Source organism: Rattus norvegicus, chromosome 16, assembly GCF_021556685.1.
Source record: "Rattus norvegicus strain SHRSP/BbbUtx chromosome 16, alternate assembly SHRSP_T2T, whole genome shotgun sequence".
Taxonomy (NCBI): Eukaryota; Metazoa; Chordata; class Mammalia; order Rodentia; family Muridae; genus Rattus; species Rattus norvegicus.
Window position 1 is genome coordinate 59,356,868 of NC_141549.1, and position 21,697 is coordinate 59,378,564.

A 21,697-nucleotide genomic window follows, 5' to 3' on the forward strand; every position below is an offset into this window, starting at 1 on the left:
TATTGTCTTAATGACAAAAATCAGTTAAAAGAATGGTCGCCAAAAGTTCCACCCACCTCACACTCAAAGGCTGGAAGCCAAGGGCAGTCAGTGTCTAGGGTAGTGGCTGTCTTCACATGCCTGTCTGTGTTTCTCGGGGAAGAAGCATAGTTCTCCACAGTATTCTTCTTCTGAGATCTTCTTGGTCCCAACCAGAGATGATGCTCACTCCTTACATCAGAAGAGGTCAGGAAGCAAGTATTCTGCTTTAATGTTTTTCTCTATTGGGAGGACTGGGGATAGAGAGTAAAAATGGCATCTGCGTAGCCAAAAAAGGTATGAGAGACAGGAGTACAACCTTAAAATGTACTGACTTTGTAACCCATTAGGGCTTTTGTTGACTTGTGTTTTGGAGCAAATGATTTGAGTTGGCACCACCATTTGTCCCGTGTCTACTACATGACCATTAATTTTATAGCTAGTGATTATTAATTTTTTCACATTGTCACAAGTTTCCTTTTATGTTTCCTATTTCTATATATGAGACCACCTTACACAGGAAAACGACATATACTCACTTATTTTTTTATAGTTTCACTTAAAATATTTTGCTTTTTTATGCAACGTATGTTGGCGACCAATCAGAGCAAGGAGCTAGTGTTTGCATGCCACTATTGACAGATACATTTCTAAGACATTTGTCGGGCGAGAGGCCCTGTAAAGTCATCCTCAGACACGGCGGAAGTAGAAGCCCAGAGAGGGTTAAGTAACCTGTCCCGAGCCGTGCACAGTGGAGATGGATTTAAACTGAGCTGCTGGATTCTTGACTGTGTCATTCATCCACACCGTGGTACTGTTCAATTTTTAATTTGTATTAAAATCTCAATATAACTGTGGGTATCTTTTTGGATTGAAATCCCCTCCCTTATCCTATCCTGAATTTTCTTTCTGATATTCGTATACAAATTTATTAATCTGTCGGTATAGCCGTGTGCCAATTACGGCGGAAAGCTTTGGTTTTAACCTTTAAGAATCACGATGAAAATGTTCTGCGTAGACAGATTCTGTAGTGCTGAGAACATTCACTGTCACAGAGCTGCCATTCCCGTTTCTCACACATTTGCCTGCTCTAATTAGTCCATTAAAAATTTAAACCTCAATCCCTAAGTCTCCCTCTCTCTCGCCCTTTGGCAGTTGTCCCAATTCTTTGTGTCCCTATGAATTTACCATGTTCTGTGAAGCTCGCAGAAGACGAATCATGCAGTAATTCTCCTTTGTGATTGACTTAATGTGACTTAGCATCATGTCAGTCGACATAATTCACGCTGCGGCCGTGTCAACATTTCCTTCCGTTCTAAGGAATAACAATCCTCATTTATCTGTCTACGCCGCGCTTTATTTATCTGCCAGTGGATACTTTGGTGGCTTCCACATTTGGGTCACTATGACTCATGGGTGTTTACATGTGCTAAGTCCCCTGCTTTCACCTCTTCTGGGTGGAGCTCTAGACATGGGCTTGCAGGATGATACGGTAAATAGATCTGATTCTTTGAGGCGCTCTCCTGCTAGTTTGTATTCACAAAGGTGAGCGCTACGTGCTCACCAGTGTTTGCTGTTTCTCCTGGTCATCCTTCTGGGTGTGAGGGGCTTCTCATTGTTTGTATTTGCATTTCCCCGATGGGCAGGGCTGCTGACCAGCTTTCCTCTTGGCACATGCTCATTGACCACTCACGTATCTTCTTTGGGGATGGCTCTAAATCCTTTGCCTGTTTTCAAATGTAATTGCTTGGATATTTTGCCATCGAGGCATGGTTTTCTCATTTATTTTACTTCTAGAATTTTAAAGCCATCTGGATCTCAGTTATTAAATTTCTCAATACCATCTTAAAATTAGATAATTTTAAAATAGCATTAGACTAAATGTTAATTCGGGGGAAAGTTAGCATATATTCACATTCAAATTTTCTTTGTATGAATTTGGGAAGGATGGGGTTTATGCATGCATTCATCTATGTGTATAACTTTTGTTGCTAAAAGACCATTTTTTTAAAACAAGATTTCTCAACATACACAAAAGCTGTTGAGTAGTTTATATTTATAAGCAGCCTATTGGGTGTATTTGAAGAATATTTAATATTACAGAACTCTCCAGAGAAACTAATTTATTAGATGTACATAGTTAATGAAAGCATTTGACCCGTTAGAGTTAGTTGCCATTGAATATATGGCCGTCGTTATCTGAGAACATGTAATCTATTTCTATTATAACTTGCTATTTGTTATTCCTTTGGGTTTTACTTTAATTTCCTAATTCCTAGTCTCTGTAGATAATTACTACAAAGGTCTTCTTATGTAGTTACATGTAAAGAACTGGAATTAAAACCACAGCTATAAAGAGGTTATCGTTTGTGTTTGAACCCCGCATTCATGTAGCACTTTATCTTCCTGAGTGTCCCTCTGATTGCCTGCCTTACTAATGTTTAAATGTTTGCAAGTGACCTCAGTCACCTCTTCATGGTCTAGAGACAATGCCCGTACCCTCTGCTCAGGCAAGTGTCCTAGCTTCCTAATCTGTTCTCTTCCCTCTGGGCAGGCCTGCCTTCCACCATGTGATCAAATACTGAGAACCTTCCGTGCCCCTCTCTCCATCTCTCCACTATATTCACGGCCAAAGGTTTAAAGTTCCTATGTGGCGTTTATTGGTGTCTCTCTCCAGTCGTGAAATACCCACGTCTCCAACGTCTTCGTTCTTTTCTTTACCTTGTCATCCGTGTTCCAGAGCCCCGGGTGCTGTGTCATGGGCCATAGTGACTTTCCTAGTTTTTCATTTTTCTTTACAAACATTTGTGGTAAGGTGTCAGCTGTTTCTGATATACATACCTGTGTTTCGTGATTGCGTGCTAAGCAAGTAAACACTTGTGTGATACACACTCCCATGTGATTCCATTGCCCAGGTCTTTTTAAAAGTAGTCTGTAGGGGTTGGGGATTTAGCTCAGCGGTAGAGTGCTTGCCTAAGAAGCGAAAGGCCCTGGGTTCAGTCTCCAGCTCCGAAAAAAAAGAACCACAAAAAAAAAAAAAAAAAAAAAAAAAAGTAGTCTGTGTTGCCTACTGTATGTTACATTGTAGTAGATTCTCATTCTCTTTCCCCTTCTTTCTCCTCTCCCACACCCCCTCGTGTATGTGTGTGTGTGTGTGTCTGTGTATGCGTGTGTGTGCGCATGCCCGCGCATGTAAATCTCATCTATACAAACCATACATTTTATCAAATATGAACTATGACTTTTTTTTGATGTGAACAGTCTCTCACAGCTGTCTTAAGTCTCCGTTCATGTCCGGTTGATAGTTCCGAGATGGGAAATCACTTTGGCTGTAGATGTTTTGTGGCTCTGGAAATTGCTGTCATTCCTCTGAGGTGTTTCTCTTGCAGTGTATACTCACCTACCTTTCCCAGGCCTTTCCTTAGAGTAGGCTGAGTCATCACTGGGAGACTGGCCTTGTACCTTCAAAGGCCTTGTGGCTCTTTCTTGGAGAATAATGCATTTCACAGAAGGGGAGGACAAAGGAGGGCCATTCGGGAGTTCATTCTTTGGCTTTCATTTCAAGCCCCAGGAAACATACCTATTATGAAATCATGACTTTACTGTAGTAAACTGGCTGTCTTCATAACGACCATATACAGGCTATGAATGAAGGCATTGACTTAGCATCCTTCTTTAGTGAAATAAAAGGGCTGGATGACTAGCTCCTGCTTGTAGATGGACTCGAGTGAGACAGTTACTGGAATCTACTTGCCCATCCAGTTTATCCTCTCTTGGTTTCTGGATCCATGTTGTCCTGTGTGTCCTGTGAATGTTGCCCCATTGACTTCAGCGTTCATGACTGTTCATTATTAACTGTGCTCACCATCTAGAGAAAATCCACACCAATAAATGTTTCAACAGAAGTGATGAGCGAACAGAGATGTTCTCACCCCTGCCTGTTTCTTTTCCAGGTCACTCGATCTTGTTAGACCCCATGATAGTCCCGTTATACTGCGGTATGATTTTTGGCAACTGTTTCATTATAAATTTAAACTTAGTGTGTGATATTTTTCTTCTTTCATGATCTCGAGCTTGAATTAATAGCGTGGTAATGGTTATAATTACAAAAATGAATCTACTTATGTGTCGTAATATCCGTCAAAATTCCAATGTCGTATTTCACAGATTTAGAATGAAACAGTCATAATTCATATGGAACTGAAAGAGAGATATGAATAACCAAAGCAATCCACAGGAGGAAGGAACACGGTTGGAGGTGTGTTGTTGTAAAATATAAAAATAATATATGTATTGTTGTCTTTTACCTCGCTAGGTCCACACTGCAGTGCCCCAAGATATCTGCTAGATAATCTTGGCGGAAACACATCCCAGCCGCACACTTTCCTACACTCAAACCCTCACATAAAAGAACACATAACATAATAATCTTAGATCCAATTGATAAGATATAATTGCCCACTTAAACATACAAAGCCTGGTACCATCCATCCCTTAGGAACATTAATAACAACCTGTAAATACACAGAGCAGAATCTTAACATCACCTGCCATGTTGTTCTGCCACGGCTTCTCTGCCCCTCTTTCCCTCCTGTCTCTTCCTCTCTCTCTGTCCCCTGAGAGGAGCTCCATTGGTTCCAAATGGCTGTTCTGAGTATGAACAATGACGTCCACAGGGGCGTATAGAGATAGAGACTGGCCAAGCACTTGAGCGACCAGCTTAAACCAGCTGCTTCTGTGAGCTAATTAGAATAAAGTGGTTTTGATATATAATCGTAAAACTTTTGGTACTTGGGCAGTGCATCTCCCGTTTTATTCAGTGTTACCAAGGGCCTTTCTGTGGTGTCCTGTGATTTACATGTCATTTACTTCTTTAACCACCTTAGCTCGCACTTGGCACCAAGGGAAGCAATAGGGTTCTTGGTGGGACACTGCCTGTCAGACACTCACTGTTTCTGGGCGGGCAACTTCTCCTAGTAGCTCAGGCTCGGATTTAAACTTGGCTACCGCTGTCTGTGGGATGCTGCTTTCTTATGCATGGCATAGCAGAGGGATTATGGTTAGGTATCCGGTCTCACTGCCCCAGTCAGACAAGTGGCCCAAGAAAGCTGTTTACTCATCTAAGTTGCTTTTGTCACATGACAACATCACTAATAATTACTAGGATTAGTCTCAGCATTAAAAGTTTGACATGGGGTAGGGAGGGAGGGAGGGAGGATACCTCAGTTGGTAAAGTATTGGCCATGCAAGTGTGAGGTCCTGTGTTCAATACCTAGCAGCCCCGTAAAAAGGTCAGGCTGGGAAGCAGAGATAGGTAATACCCCCGGGATCACTGATCAGTCAGCCTGATTGACAAACTCCAGGCCAGTCTTCATCGGCCTCAAAGAAATCAAGGTGAGTATTTTTGAGGAATGATGTCACTGTTGACCTCTAACCTCCATGGGCACGCATCGTGTGCTTGCATAGCCGTGACCAGGCACCTCCTGCTCACATGGGTATCCACGTGAACACACACACACATACCTGAAAACTGGGTGTAGAGGCAAATGTCCATTGTCCAAGTGCCCTGGAGGCTGAAGCAGGAGGATTACTCGAGGAAGCTGGACAACAGAGCAAGACTCTGCTTTTCAAAGTTAAGCTTTTGGTGAGCTGGGTGGAAGGGAGAGGAGTGGGTGGGACGTATCAATTAAGAGTTCCCTTGGGGGGTTGGGGATTTAGCTCAGTGGTAGAGCGCTTGCCTAGGAAGCGCAAGACCCTGGGTTCGGTCCCCAGCTCCAGAAAAAAAAAAAAAGAACAAAAAAAAAAAAAAAAAAAAAAAGAATTCCCTTGGAACCTTCCTAAAGAACACAGGCCAGGGCATGTAGAACGGTGACTGAGCATTGGTGAGAGTGCTTCTGGGCAGGCTGCGTGTTAATGAGCAGTGGTCTAGGTCTCCTGAGGCATGCTGGGAATGATCTGTAAGTCTATGGTGCTTCGGGAGGCAGTACTGGGAAGCATGCCTTTTCTTGTATCTTCTGAGCTTGCTAGGTTTTGACTACATTGTAGCTGTGGCCCAGAAAAGTTGACCTGTTTGCTCAAGCCGGAGCTTTCTTTCTAGAGATGACTCCATCTGGATGTTTTTGCCCACAGGGTAGCAGTTTGATAAGTTTGTATTCTAAAGATCTGCCTTTTCCTTCCTCTTAAAGCAAGTGAAAACGCTGGCCTAAGACATGAAAGTGGAATGGGTGTTCAAATGTGTAACAGTTGCTGTAACTGTTACTAAGGAATTTTATCTAATGAAATTGCCTTGTAAAATGGGTGATTGAACGTCTCTGTGTAGAGGGTGAGAGAGTGTATTAACAAAATTAAGTCATTACTCCTGGCATGGAAAGAAAATTGATTTCAGCAGACACCCGTGGCAGCTCACTCTCTACTCCTTGCTTTGTAAAGTCCAGGGGACGGAGTGGAATTAGGAATGCTTCTGCTCTCAGAAACCTTAGCGACTTCACCCAGAGCGTGCTCATGGAGCAAGCAGGAGGTACGGGCATAAGCCAGAAGTGGGAGGTGGGGACGACTGACCTGGCAGGAGTGGCTAGTGGAGAAGCCACGACTCTCCTCAACAGCTTAGCTCAGATTTAATGGATCTTTTAAAGGTACCTGGCATTGAACTCAGGGCCTCACGCATGCTAGGCAGGTGCTCTGTCACTTGCTGGGACAATAACAATTTGGCACCATCACCTTGTTTATATGCCATTGGCAAAATGGGACACCATCATTTCTGTCAAAGGTCTTTCCAAGCCTTGATGCGCTTTAGGGCTGTGAGGCTACCGGCATAGATGGCGCAGAGACACTCGGTGCCAGGAGAGAGCATGATCCCAGCGGTCTGAAGATTGTCTAATGAAAGCATGAATAAGCCAGAGAGTGTCCAAGTTGAAACTCAATAAAGGAGTTCAGTGTGAACGGGTCTGGTATTCAGGAGGAGGATGGGGATGAGCTTGAGAATTCGAGGTTCAATCTCAAGTCCTTGAGTAGAGCATAAAGCACATCAAATAGACCTCTCAAGAGAAGGAGAGCATGTTTGAACAGTAATGACCAAAAAATTGTTCGTCAAGTGCACATTTAGGCGCTAAGTGTGAGCTCTTGTTGTGTTCCTAAGACATCAGAAGTTAAGAAACATATACGCATGGAAGCCTTTTATTTCCAGCAACACAGTGTTAGAAATTTGAGTGAAAGGCATTCCTCACATTCCGTTTGGCAAATAAACTGTAAAGATGAAAGACAAGAGGAAAGGGGGAAAAGAGTAGGCGCAGCGCCACCTGCTGTTCAGACTCAAGCATTTTTATTTAATGAAAGATTTCTCCCAACCACATTTTTGCTTTGAGTGCTTTTAAATTTTCTTTTATTTCTTTTTAAATATGGCCACCTCGCGTGTGAATGGGACAATGTACTTGTTTTAATGTTAAAGGAAAGGAATCACATCAGATTGTTTCTGCCTCGATCATGGTTGCACCAAAAGCTGTCTTAAATGATTTTTTCCCCTGATGCTTCTTGCACATCAGAGAAGATGTGCGAGCGAATGACTTCAGGGTAGAGGGTTTATAGCCACGCTTTTTGTAGCCTAATTGCTTCATCGCTTCTGCTCTTCTGCCTCTGAATTATTCAAAACAAGTAAGTATGTGTGCGTTTCCTGTCTCTCATCTGAAGCATCATGGTGTTGAGCATTAATTTTGTATTCTGAGTCAGTAGTCAGCATAGAAGTTTGAGTGTAGCAGCTTAAAGTACAAAGTTAGCTTTTTTCAATCCCAAGGAAAGCCTTCGTGCTCGAAAGCTGCACTGTCTTCTTGGGTGAATTTGCCTAGATCACTTCCTATAAACAAAGCATCTTTGATATGCAGGGCAGGAAGTACCAGGTCAGGGCCAGCACCCACAGCAATCTGAGCTCCTACAGTAGTGATTGTAAGTCAGGCTAACGGTTGTTGAGACCATAGTCATAGGCAAAGCCAATGGTCCACAAGTAATTTTGTCTCTATCTTACGGGGAATTCTACACATTGCTTCTTTGTAATTGCTCAGAAGTTTTGGCAGGGGAACAAGTTTTTAGGACTAGATTTCTTTGGATGACCGTCCAGGGTACCCTGAAATGATTGTGCATTAATGGCATCGGCTGTATACAGGAGCTTAAGGTATATACTCGAGCTGACATGTTTGCGGGGCTGTTTGGAAAAGAGTAGTAGCTGGGGCTCTTGTAATTCAGCTGGAGATCAGAAAAACCATCGCTGAGGCTTTGTTTGGTTTTGTTTTTGAAAGAGTTCCTTGTAGAAGTGCTTTGTAACCTTTTACTTTAGATGCCAGATGCAGCTTGGTACAAATTATAGAGCTTTAATCATAAATAAATTAAACTCAAGGAAATAGGTTGAAAGTTTTTTTGTGAATTTCGTTTTCTGCCATGTTCTCTGCGTGGCGAGAGGGCAAGGAAGCTAAGCTCCCCCCATCCCCCAAAGACATCCCCCTTTTATTCAAAAGATGTATTCAGAAAAGCGCTGTTTGTTTTCTTTTTCCCTTTCTCCTTAAATTTCCTCCCAAAATAATCCATGAATTAGTTCAGACAAATAGCTCGGGAGGGCCTGATGTGCCCGGGGTTGTAATAGGTACAGGGAGGGGTGCAGGACACCGAAAATATCCTTATTAATAAAGAGCAGATGAGGAAAAGATAACAGATTGCACATTTGTGATTGTTTCTTGCTTTAACAGCAAATCCACGTCTTTTGGGGGGTGAGGTGGGGTGGGGTGGGGTGGGACTAGAGTCGTCTAACTCTTTGGGTGCGAACAGCAACAGGGCTACGGTACATGTATACTATCTACTACTTCACTGTGTTCTACACCAATACCTTGGTTATCACCTTGAACTTTTAGGAGATTAACTGAGGCCCAGAGACTTACCAATTCAAAGTCACACAGCCAGTACATGACAGAATGGACTGTAGGCAGCAGGCATTGAGTTAATGACAAAGGGCTCATTTCAAACAGGTCACTGAGTCTGGCTGGTCTCATAGGCACATATGTAGCTGCATAGTGGTATTTGACAAATACTAGACTATGTTACTTAAAGAGGGTCATTATGTTTGTGTGCATTTATTGACTGAAATTTAAAGTGGCGGGGAAAACCCCAGAGGGTTTGCCCTATCAGGTAATTCTCTGTGAACCTGAAAATGTGACTTGAATTTGTATTATTCTGAACTCGTCTCTCATCTAGACTTCTTGGTCCTGCTATGTAAAATTTAAAAAGCAAACCACCCAGAGAGAATCAGCAGCAATCCCCGAGAGCCATAACGATGGAGCCTTGTGACCCTTGGAGCTGACACGTTCCATAATATCACACCCCACCCGGGTTTTCTATCGAACAGCCATGTTGATCTGGCCACTGCCCGGGTAGCCCGTCTGATCCTGCCAAGGAGGTTTCGAAACGCTTTTGTCCTTTCCTTTTTGTCTGTTAACAAAAGGGTTCATGGTGTGCCCACAGAGCCTGTCTAGTGGCCATGTGTCCCTCTTAGCAGATTAAGCATGCACATCAGTGAGTCTCTTTCTTAGTCCGGTTCGCAGCTGGTTGAATCTGTTCCGTGTAGTGCCTTGCGGCATACAGTTCTCCCCCTCCCCATTCTAATTGACTGAGAGAGAGCAAGCATGAGGGGTGTGAGCGCGAACATGGCTGCAGCTTTTCCTGCCTGAGCTTGCTTTGTTCCTTTTTAAATGACTATACCAGGAGGATTTCGCAGTTGTACAGAAACTGATATTTCTTCGACGATCTTTATCAATTCTACACTCACACCCCCGGCTGGCTCAGAAAGGCAGTATGATGCTACCTTATTGGCACTGCTGGTCGTGGGATCCTACAGCCTTTGTATAATTCCTTTGTTAGCCACGCTTTCTAGGAAAAGAAGTAGGTCGACGGTTTCTCATTTGATTCTTTGCTTTGTAAGCATGCTTAAATTTTTATTAAATAAATTGATTTTAGGACCTCTTGGCTATTAGCTTTGTTGTTGCTTGTGATTTATGTTGATTGTGGCGTTTCGTGGTTGTATTTATATATACATACGATGCAAACGGATCTGTCGGGGACAATTTTATTGTGTGTTTTCTGTGTTTCGGGGCTTAAAAATTTATAATTCAGCTTATCAGTGCTCTTGGTATGATGTTTTCTTATTATCAAGAACTATTTGATGATTTAATTTCTGATTAAAAGACTATTTTATTTAATTTCTGATTAAATACTAAGTTTTGAGTGTGTGACTGGCAGTTGTGCAAATGTAGAGAAATATTTCCTTAGAATTTAAATGAAAGCACCAGGGTTTGTTTTTTGTTGTTGTTGTTGTTGTTGTTGTCTTTAGTTATAATTAATATATGACTCACATAACCGAATTAGATGTGTATGTGTTTTTTTAAAACTACCTTAAAATATGAAAAAAAAATCATTTTGCGCCCAGATCATCTTGCTGCTGTCATAAGGGATCTCGTTGGGAAATAACTTAATCTTTAGCTGGGGCATCATGGCTCTGACCAGCTTCAACACGGCAGCCTCTTTGAAGGGCAACACCTGCTTCCTTTGCCTCCTTTTGCCTGGTGATGCTATCTTGTTAGTGGTGCCCGTTAAGAACTTCACAGCATAGGCCTCTTGGGAAATTCACATCTGGTCCTTGGTCCTTGGGGATCCTTAGAAGCAATGTTACCGAGTTATAAGTTGGTTGAAGGAGATATATAAGGCAATGTTTTTTTAATCTGAATGAAGGTTTAGCAGTTTTTTAAATGAGTGCATAGGAAACATTAACGTTCAAATAACTTCTTTGGGTGTGAGCGTAAAGACTGCATAGTGGTTCTCTATACCAAATGAGGCAGATGGTTGTGCAATTTGGAAGCAGGTCTTGAGAAAGCAGTTTTGCCACATTAGCAGGACTATGAAGACTAGAGGCTTCCTTCCTCTTTCCCTTCGGCCACAAAAGCATGTTTATTTTTGAGAGACAGATGGTGTGGGGCAATGGCAGAGATCAAGCCAAAGCTGTTTGCACTCTATCAGCAATGGGAGATCCGAAGGACTAAATAAGGAAATGGGCCATCCTCTCCCACGTGTTGGTAGCAGCCTGACTGAGGGAAGTGATCTATAGGAAAGGACACTACTCACCTGGGGCTTGTTCTGGTTTCTATTAACTCACGGCGAGTTGGACAGTCATCTCTTAGCACTGGTCTGTAAATCTGACGAAGGGAGACTGAGTTCAGCATCCTCCCAGCCTCTGACTCCTTTTCTTCACCGCGGTGCCACGATGCCTCAACATTTGGGAGGAAAGCACTCCAGTTTGCCCAACTAAGAGGGCAGAAGGATGAATCTCCCTGATCCCCAGTTGTGTTTCTCTTGTGGCAAAAATGGTTAGTGAGTATGGTCCTATCTGTCACCACCAGGCAGTTGGTAAGAACCAATTGATCCTTTCTCTCAGGCTTCCTCCAGGTTCAGGTTCAGAGGAAAACAGTTTTTTGACTAGTGATGTCTGACACAGGCAACGAAGTGAGAGGTGGGCAGTGTATGGCGCTGTCTCCATGCGGTAAGGCATGTTAGAGAGCACACCCACCTGAGTGAATTACTTCATGAGGAAGTAATCAGATCACTATCAGTCGTGTTTGTTCTCATTTGGTGTCTCTGTGTGGGGTATAGGAGACATTTTTGTAATTATAAAGTGGAATGGTTTTTGCTTATGAACTTTAGACTTCCGTGATTTGATTTTGAGCCAGGGAGGCAGCTGATTGGACACAGTTGCAGAATGCTAAGCTGATTAGCAAAGAGTTCCAGAAATGAGAAGAGTTTTATTTCTGTGCAGACACACGGAGTTTAATTAAAAAAAAAAAACAACTCATTTTGACCAAATGCCAGACTGTGCTAAGAAATGCTTAACAAGCCAACATTGGACTGGGGAGAAGCTCTTTGGAGCAGGGAAACTTTTTCTGCTTAGATTTTTTTTCTGAAAAGGTCAATGCATACTCTCTCCTTCTCTCCACATTCTGTCTTCTCTGCGTCTTACTCCACTTGCAACACTCCCTGGGCTGGGGATATGAAAATACAGATTTTTAGAAAAATCGGTTGCAGCCTAATCAGTTCTGACTAAGGAGGATATCGTAATAGGACAGTTCTAGGTAAGGAAACAGAAATCGACAGGATCCTGGGCCAGCCGCCACGCTAGGAGCTGAGTTTAAGGAAGGAGAAACACTTCAAGGGCCTCCTGCCTCTTGGTATTCAACCTTCAGGTGCTTAGAAAATGGAAAGAATACTTAAGTGTCAGGTCATAAGTGTGTTCAGCTTATTACAACCGGTAAAGTTGGGTGCTAAGACAATGGATAATCACGGAGCATGAATATTTAACACACAGTTCATATAAATATGTAATTATGTCTAAGAATGCAAACATAAAATATATATATTTGTATCTGAGATCTGTGTCTTTTATCCTTGAGATATAGAAATTGAGTCTGGTATGTTCAAAAGTTGATGGAATCTGGTGCTAGATCTGTTGCCACAATGAGCCCTCAAGAGAACCACTCAGGTAGCATATTTCCAAGCCAGTATCTACTGAAGTATGAGGCCAGTAGCCGGGGGTCTCTTTTGCGTCGGTGAGAAATTCTTTCACTAAGTCCTGTGTAAGGAACTAAGGCTCGGAGAAGTGAAGAATGCATCCAGACTTATGGGCAATCCTATATCCAGTTTGTAAACTGAACTGAATTTAATTTTTCAAAATTAGAACAAGTGACTTAACTTACTGCTGAGTGTAACAAAAGTTGCTCCAAAGTGCAAGTCTGAAATGTGACTGCTAGAACAAAGCGACTCCCTTGGATCGGAGTCATGTCAGTTAAACACCTACTGAAACCCAATGCCCATATCTCATGGACGCCTTAAAAGACATGCTCTGAAAGGTTGGTGCCCTTGTCTCCCACGTGTCCTTTAGAATGTGATGCCAAGTATTAGACCTCAGTGTCCACTATCCTGCCAAGTTTGAGAAGCCCTACTCCCAAGAGAGGTGAGAATTGGAAATCAGGACAGGAACTAGGCGGAAGCTTGCCGGCAGGAGGGTGGATTTGTGTTGATCTAATATTAGGAATGTTGTCTGGGCATAAGGGCTGTTAACAGATGGCTCAGTGCATGGATGCTGGGTGAGGACCAAGAGAGCATGTGTATGTGTGTAGGCATTGTTGGTGGGGGTGGAGGTCATTTAGCCTAGTGAGAAACATTGTGTGTTCACATTGATAATTTGTGAGCAGGGGACATGTATGAAGTGGGTAATTTATACTCTGGATTCACCGTGCATGCACTGAAACCAAAACGATACAGGGATCCTGGCATGGCTTCTGAACCACAGTGGCACAATTCATGCAGAGCATTCTATACCAGAAAGGAATTATGGCCTGTTTATTATATGGTAGAATAAAAGTGGATGCCTAGAATTAAGTGTAGGCAGTGTCTTAAGAGAAAATAGGTCAGGTTCTTTAGTGGCTTTAGGAAATTCCGTGTTTTCTTGTGGGTGGTTTCCATTACTTAAGTGAGAGTCTTTTTATATTTTTTCAGTTTGAGGTTGAATACCTTTCTAATAAGAGTGGATGATGGCTGTCTAGCTTCGAAATACAGCTCCTCTGGAGACCAGATCTCATTCTTGAAGCCACTGAGGGTTTTATCTGGTAGTTCTTCTTCTTGTTCTTCTTCTTCTTCTTCTTCTTCTTCTTCTTCTTCTTCTTCTTCTTCTTCTTCTTCTTCTTCTTCTTCTTCTTCTTCTTCTTGTTCTTCTTCTTCTTCTTCTTCTTCTTGTTCTTCTTGTTCTTCTTGTTCTTCTTCTTCTTCTTCTTCTTCTTGTTCTTCTTGTTCTTCTTGTTCTTCTTGTTCTTGTTCTTGTTCTTGTTCTTGTTCTTGTTCTTCTTCTTCTTCTTCTTCTTCTTCTTCTTCTTCTTCTTCTTCTTCTTCTTGTTCTTCTTCTTCTTCTTCTTCTTCTTCTTCTTCTTCTTCTTCTTCTTCTTCTTCTTCTTCTTCTTCTTCTTCTTCTTCTTCTTCTTCTTCTTCTTCTTCTTCTTCTTCATTAGCATCAGCTGCTTACAGTCTGTCTCATCTTCCTTGAGAGGAATGCTTACCTGTGTGTGTATTGGGAATGTTCGTTACACAGTGTGGGTAACCGTTTATCTTCCACCTCTCTGGGATAAAAACAGAGCTGGAAATATGCATAAATTTGGACTGTGCCTGGAAACAAAATGTAGGCTTTTGCACTCTGGGAACATTTATTTATTTCGCATTCTTGAGACCAGAAATTGCCTCTGTGTTCTTGACACTCGGTAATTGTTATCAAATTGTAGTCTCTTCGGAACAAATACTGGGGACTGCTATTGCAATCATGTACTAAATAAGACATATCTTTCTGTTTTGTTCTAGGTAGTAATGCTTCCATCAACAAATTTGAAGAGAAACCCCCCAAACAAGCCTTTCAGAATGGCTCGGGACCCTTATATCTGAAGCCTTTGGGACCCAGAGCTCATGCACACTTGCTCAAAACTCCTCCAAAAGGTATTGTCTTTGTCAGAAGGAAATAATTTTACACTCTTGGCTTTTAAGGAGGTTAAATTTTGACAAGCAGGTTTATGGCACATTTAACAATTACATGTTTAAACACCAGGTGAGTAGGAAAATAAAATAAATGTTAATTAGCACTGAGATGTTCTTGTTCCCCAAGAGTCTCTAAATTCCTTAGATGGATGAAGCCCAATAGTGCATATCAACAGGGAAAGGCTAGAGAAGTGGCTCGGTGGTTAAGAACACTGACCGGTCTTACAAAGGACTCAAGTTCAATTCCCAGCACCCATAAGGTAGCTAAAAACTGTCTGTAATTCTAGATCTGGGGATCTGAGGCTCAGTCTACGGGGCCGCACAGGCACCACACACACACACACACACACACACACACACACACACACACACACACACACACACACAGATACACGCACACACATGCAGGCAGAACACCCATCACATAAAATAAGAAAACAAATCTCAGGGGAAAAAACAGGTAGAACAGAGATGTTCGGGGACACTGACAAATAAAGGTAGTGTTCAGTTCTTCTAGGATGAGAGAGAGGAGCAGGAGCATGGCTTATTTCCTCTGCGTGCCCGTGGTTCATGTCTGTTACCTGCTTGCCTTGTTCAAGACCACGGTCTTGCTCTTCTTTCCTCCCTGCCATCAGTGCCTGATCCTTCTGTGTGGTTCACCTCACCATCACTGTGGCTGCTGAGAGAGAACAGTCAGTGTGTAGCGTATACTTAGCCTGCAGCCTTCCCGTGAAGTCTTGTCACAGCACAGAGTGTGGCAAAACTCTGCTTACAGGTCCTTGAAAGCTTGCTTTTCTGGAAGAATGGCTGAGACCCATATTTATATCAGAAAATTGGGAAAGCAGCCACCACAGCCTTCCCCTCTGTTTTCTCTCTCTTTGCATGGATGGATGCTGGCACGTGTGTGAAAGACTATGTGCTAACTTGCTGCTGCTGACCTAGTCTACATTGGTCGATGATTTTTTTCTTCCTACTGGGTTGAAGGAAGAAAACAAAAACAGAGGGTGGAGCGAGCGAGTCCTGTTGGGGGACGGTTATTCACTGTGCCATCTGGGTCTCGTTTGTCTTGCACACAGCTCTGAGGCACCAGATAGACCCTGCTGAGATGGCAGTAATATCCGAAACTGTGGTTTTTACCATGGTTTTTAAAACCCCATACTACCCCCCAACAGTAAATAAAAATAAACTCCGTTCAAAGAGCTTTGATCCTGAGGTGATTTTCAGAGTTAGAGACCCCGCTGATGAGTGCAAACAGGACATGCCGATCTCCTGAAAACCCTGCAGTCTATATGCATCTTCTAGAGGTCCCTCCATTTATGATGGCCACAACCTTTTAAAGGGAGATGATCTTCTCCCACAGATCGACTCTGGCAGTTCCACCCAGTCCTCTATAGATAGTTAGTCCCTTGATGAGTATTTGATGTTGAGCTTGGAACTTATAGCTCTCCAAGCATCTACCTGGATGGCTCCTGGCTGCATGCTATATGGCATTAGTTTGGAGAAACATCCCCCACGTATTTTTCTTCACAACTGAGTAGAAGCCAGGCCCTTGGGAAGGCACACACCAGCATCCTTCTTTGACAAAGTATAGCCTGATTCCTGTGTGCAGTACAACAGGAAAAGCACAAGTTCAGCGCTAAGAGATGGGCCCCTTTTGGCTGGAGTATACTTCAGTGGTGGAGTGCTCTCCCAATCTGTGGGCCCTGGATTCAGACACCGGAATGAATAATAAGTTAATTAAAATTTAAATGAACTTTAATTGTCCTTGACTACAAATCTACCATGTTTGTCCTTTTAAAATGGATACTTTTTTTGATGACTAGTTCATAGCATTCTTACTACCAACAAGTGGATACTTACTATATTATCTATATTTGAAAAAGTGTACTTGATCAGGTTGTTTGCATCTTGGGGTTTTCTCAGTGGATAGCTGGAACCTAAAATTTAGATGTTAAAGAAGGGCTTTTGGAAAATGAAACCCACCGTGGTTTACAAAATAGCTTGAGGTTTGCGTAGCATTTCTAACGAAGCGTGTCTTTGTTTCTGTCCTATTCTAGGTCCTTCGAGAAAGAGTCTGTTTACAGCTTTTAATTCAGGCAAGTGACCATTTTATGAATACATTAAAATATTTCCATTTGAAAAGTAACGATTAAACACATTGAAATTTATTTGTAATTACTTTTACTTGTATAGTTAAAAGTCAAAATTCAGGCTTTAAGGTGTAACTAACTGCTTAGGACGAACAGAAGATGAAACAGGTAGATTTAGCCTAAGATGACTTTTTGAACATGGTTCACATGAAATACAACTGGACACTCCTTCAGATATACATGCTATTTTAAACTGGGTCATCTTTAATAGTAAAATGGTCTGAAGATACAATTTTTAACTAATTGTACCAATTCAAGGCTTTCTATGTTTCTGACTTCCTCCATGCACACTGTCGGTTGGATGTACATTTCTAGGGCAGCCTATAGCTTAAAGTAAAATTGAACTACATTGAGAGCCCAGCACTTCCTTTTGAGCATCTAAAGCTCTTATGTGCTCACCAGGTTTCCATGTATGACACGCAGGCCTGTGTGCAGCCGGCCATGCACTGCCTATGTGCTCTCCTTTTTACTGCAGCGATAGCAGAGTCATGTGGCTTCCAAGTCCACTGCACATCAGGACAGAATGCCAGAAAAAAGAAAGGAACATGTAAAGTAGCTGTTAGACAGAGTCTCATGTTGTCAGTACAGAATTCATCTGTGGGCCGCGGGGTCCCTCCGGTTAGCTGTAAGAATGGTGGTTGGTTAGTTTCCCAGCCCAAGGCTGGCCTGGAATTCGAGCCTAATGAGGAAAGTTTGCCCCGTGTGGCTTTGGAAGCAAAACTACTTAACTATGGGCATTCCATTTGGTTACATGCCACGGCGTGATCGGGTTTAACGGGTCACCCAGTGTGATAACAACGAGCCTCTTGGGTACTTGAGTTGGTTCTCTATCCTGTTCACAGAGATCGCGTTATGAGCTGTTTTACAATCATCTCTGTTTGGGGAGTTTTCTGGTGACAGATACTTCAAAGTGGGAATTAAAAAAACTAAAGCACATGCATTTTAGAGTTGCTTAGATAATCATATTATTTCCATAAAGCTTCATACTAGTTTCTGATATGATCCACAATATTACAGCATCAGTCATACTGTCTCTGGTCAATCTCAGATTTAATTTAATTTAATTAATTAATTTATTATTTTTTAAAACTTTTATGTATTTAATTTAATGTTGTAAAGTTGTTTTTTTTTTTTTTCCAACATGTGTTTTGTGAACAGTGTCAGATCCCCTAGATCTGGAATTACAGTTGTGAGCTGTCATGTAGGTTCTGGAAAGTGAACTGTGTTCTTTAGTAGTGCTCTAAATCTCTGAGCCATCTCTCTAGACCCCGGTTGGCTTTTTTGTGTGTGTGTGTGCGCGCGTGTGTGTATGTGTGTGTGTGTGAAATGTTTGAAATGTTCCATCATTATTTTAGTTTAACGGTTATTTTAAAGAATTCTGTTACCTCAGAAGACAATGAAAGAAGATTGACCTTGTGAGGCTCCGAGGTTGGCGTAAATCTTGGTTCTCCTTCTTTCTATTTCTGTCCTGACCTCTGGCTACTTGCTAAGCCTCTCTAGGGCTTGAGTTTCTCGTGTGGCAGCATGGGAATGTTGAGCAGATAAATCCCAGTGTGGGAATTGTTCTGACCGTGGAGACTATTTTCATCCCAGGCTCTCACATGGTAGTGGCCACTGCTGTTAGGGCTGACAATCCTTGTCATTCACTTCCCATGGCTTTACATCGGAGGTAACCCCATCCCCCACCGCAGGGTGTTGAGTCCCAGGAAACCCTCGAAGCAAGTGGTAAACCTCACCAAAGCTATGAACCCCCTCCCCGAGCTCTAGCCATTGTGACATTTAAAGGTTATGACATTAGGAGATTCTAGGCAGCACCGGCTCTAAATAAAACGCACTTGCTATTTGGGAGGGGGTTGTCACACACCACAGCATACTATTATAAATGTGGCTCTGACACCCATAGTTGCTGTTCGGGATACCTCAGCCAACCCAAGTTGTGCTTACACAGTTCTTGACTGTTTTATATACCATCCTGTCATGGGCCATGGTGTCTGCCTTGCCAAGTGGGAATGCCTCCTCCTGTGCCATTTCATAGACATGGGCCAGGGTCGTGTGGCTTTCTGCGTCTCCTTGCTCCAAAGTCAGGAGGTGGTTGAGCTGCAGACCTACTCTGGGGAGGGGATGAGATGCTGCCACACTGTACACCTGCGGTCCTTCCTTATTACATGTTGGTGATCTCAACTTGGCTCTCACGTTGAAAGAGCAGATCCCATTTGGATACGTGGAAAATCTGGTGCTTTGTGTTGGGAGGAATGAATCGCTTAGTGAATCCCACTGCAGCAGTGGCTACCGTTTTGGCCGGGCACTAGATGTCCTCACCAAGGGCACGTGAATGTATTGTACACAGAAGCATTTTAAGTGTAGAGATAAATAAAAGCACCACAAATACAGACCTGGGTATAGAAGGTCTTTCCAGTAACATGCATATAACAAAGGAGATCAATAATTATGACAGCACATGATTTGAGCTTTGTTTTGTCAAATCATTACGAACAGTAGTAAGAACAAAGCCATACAATGACACCACATTTGCTCTGGGTAGCGCTCTCAAAAACCAGCAAGGCAGAGCCAGCCTCACAATAGATGCTAAAAGGGCCTATTGTCTTAAGACACCTCTGTTAAAATCCATATTGCATCTTTTTAATTGAAAAAGAAAAGTAACTACGTGAAATTCAGGGGGAGCCAAATAAGACTCCAATGCCAATCTTGTGGGGGGCAAAAACAAAGAAAGGTGAAGGTGCCGTAATTCTTGCTTTCAAATCTATAATTAAAACAGTCTGAAGTGGGCACAACGGTAGATACATAGACCAATGCAATGAATGGAACAGCCCAGAAACAAATCAGTTTACTCACACTCTGCTGAGCCTTGGCAAGACTGCCAAAAACTACCAAGTGGAGAAACCATCATTTCTCTAAGGAATAGTATGGGAAGAAGTAGATGTCTGTGGGTGCACTGAACTCGAACCTTCACCTCACCCCATACACAGAAAACAACTCAGTGAATTACAGTAAAACTCAAAACTGAAAATCAGGAGAAGACAGAGGGGAGAGCTTCATGGCTTTGTCGTTGTCCATGATTTCTTAGATTGATACCAGAAGAATGTGGCAAGCAAAATGGGACAAGTGGGACTCTGAGGAGCCCAAACTCTTCTGCTTAGCAAGGGGGGCAGTCGGTAACATGACGGGTGGCCCACGAGACAGAGGGGACTGCTTGCAAGCCATACTTTGCAATAATGGCTGATTTACCCAAAGTGAAATCAGGATATGGAAAGGAGATTTGATCTGCCATGTTCTTTGCATACTCTTGCAATTGGGGGTATGGGTGGAGGTTGGGAGGGGAGACACCGTCTCTGCGGACTGGTGGCCCAGGTGCCCTGGCGAACACAACAGAAAGAGGGACAAACCATCCCAAGCAATAGATATCAAAAGACTGACACCCGACAGGCGTCCCCTGACCTCTCCATGCACCGTGTGGCACATGTGGCATTCACAGGCACAAATGCATGGGCGTGCAGTGCACAGAAGGGAGAAGGGAGTCTTGCTGACACCGATTACACTGGTATCTAAATCTTTAGGTTTTGTAGCAGCATAACACGTAATGGCTTCCCGGCCCTGGTGGTGCTGGCCAAGAAATGGGAAGTTGCTGTTGTGGAGAGATTCAGTTTTGAAAGATCAGGACATTGTGACAACATACACGGTTACAGCACAGTTTAACAGTAAGGAGCATAGGTTTAAAATTTGTTGAGGGTAGATTTTGTGTTCTTGCCTTAATAACAGGGAAGATGAACACACAAGAAACTGAAAAAAAAAATGTAGGACTAAGAAACGGGGAAAAGAACTGTTAGCTGATTGAAGCGTGTACTCTCCTTTTGGGCCGATTTTTCTTTAGCCCGGTACCTAGTGGATGATGAATCAAGACCAGGAGCTTACACTCTGTACCAGAGTGTATGTGAATTTGGGAGCCATTGCATAAGGAATGGCTTTCTAGACAAGATATGCACGATCAGAACGAGCCTAGGAAGAGGGTCTTCTTAAATTACTTTTCAGACTTCTTTAAAATAGGAGGAGGAAATGGAGACTTAGAGAGATGGCTTGGTAGTTAATAGTTTTACTAGTCAAAGAGCAAACAAACGTAAAGTAAAACAAACAATGACTAAAACAAGAAACCAAAAGGCCCACTACCACCAAAAGCCAACTAAAGTCTAATCCTTATTTACTGCTCCATCCTAAGTACTAAACTTTGCTCCCCTGGTTTTCTGGCCATCGTTGCCTCGTGCTGATCCTTAGGACTTGACAAAGTAACAGCAGAAGCCACCTTTCTTCATTGCACCATGCCAGCTGGCCACCAGGGGGCAGAGGATGTTTGGGAAGGAGTCGAAACCGAGCAGTTTGAGGCTTGTCTCTAAGCACATTGTTTTGTTGGGGGTGGGGGCGCTTTTTACAAACAGGAGCTGCATTTGGTTTTCCTCCACACTGATATTATTTGTATTACTTCAGCCTCTTTCTGCATTCAAGAGAAAAGGTTAATAATTAACATGCACGGGGTAGGTGATGACAGTAGAGTTCAAATAAACTTTATTTTAAATTTATTTTTTTTATTTTAACCTTACTTTATTTTCATGGGTGTGGGTGTTTTGCTTACATGCATGTCTGTGTATCACATGCAGGTATCCTGCCTGAAAGGGTGAGCAGCAGGTATCCGATCCCTTGGGACTGGAGATGGCTGTGAGGGGTCACATGTAGGTGCTGGGAGCGGAACATGGGTCCTCTGGAAGTCTAGCCATTAACTGCCAAGCCTTCTCTTAAGCCCCTTAAAACAAAACTTTTAGTAAATGTACATTATTGGTTATTTCTTCCTTTGGGTAGTGTAAGCCAATGGGTTTCCCTGTGACAGAATCGTTTACTATTAACAAAAGAACCACAACCCCTGAAAA

At 42.7% G+C, this 21,697-nt stretch overlaps 2 protein-coding genes and 1 long non-coding RNA gene across 4 annotated transcripts in view; 2 read left to right on the plus strand and 1 right to left on the minus strand.

Moving 5' to 3' along the window:
• Window positions 1-21,697, plus strand: part of Erich1 (glutamate-rich 1) — a gene marked incomplete at its 5' end in the record, with an annotated part of 52,793,804 nt that overhangs the window by 28,486,308 nt on the left and 24,285,799 nt on the right.
• The window catches only part of Mtus1 (microtubule associated scaffold protein 1), a 145,564-nt gene that overhangs the window by 69,624 nt on the left and 54,243 nt on the right, over window positions 1-21,697 (plus strand). For 2 of the 3 annotated variants that reach the window (XM_087588347.1, NM_001395000.1), the window contains 2 exon segments: window positions 14,443-14,574; window positions 16,671-16,709. In XM_087588347.1, the coding sequence (XP_087444473.1) occupies window positions 14,443-14,574; window positions 16,671-16,709 (171 nt within the window). 3 annotated transcript variants of the gene reach the window in all.
• Window positions 11,824-18,477, minus strand: LOC120097427 (uncharacterized). Its single transcript, XR_015640389.1, has 3 exons — window positions 18,149-18,477; window positions 15,195-15,292; window positions 11,824-12,080 (listed from the first exon to the last, which is right to left on the minus strand). It is a non-coding gene; the product is annotated as an uncharacterized LOC120097427 (long non-coding RNA).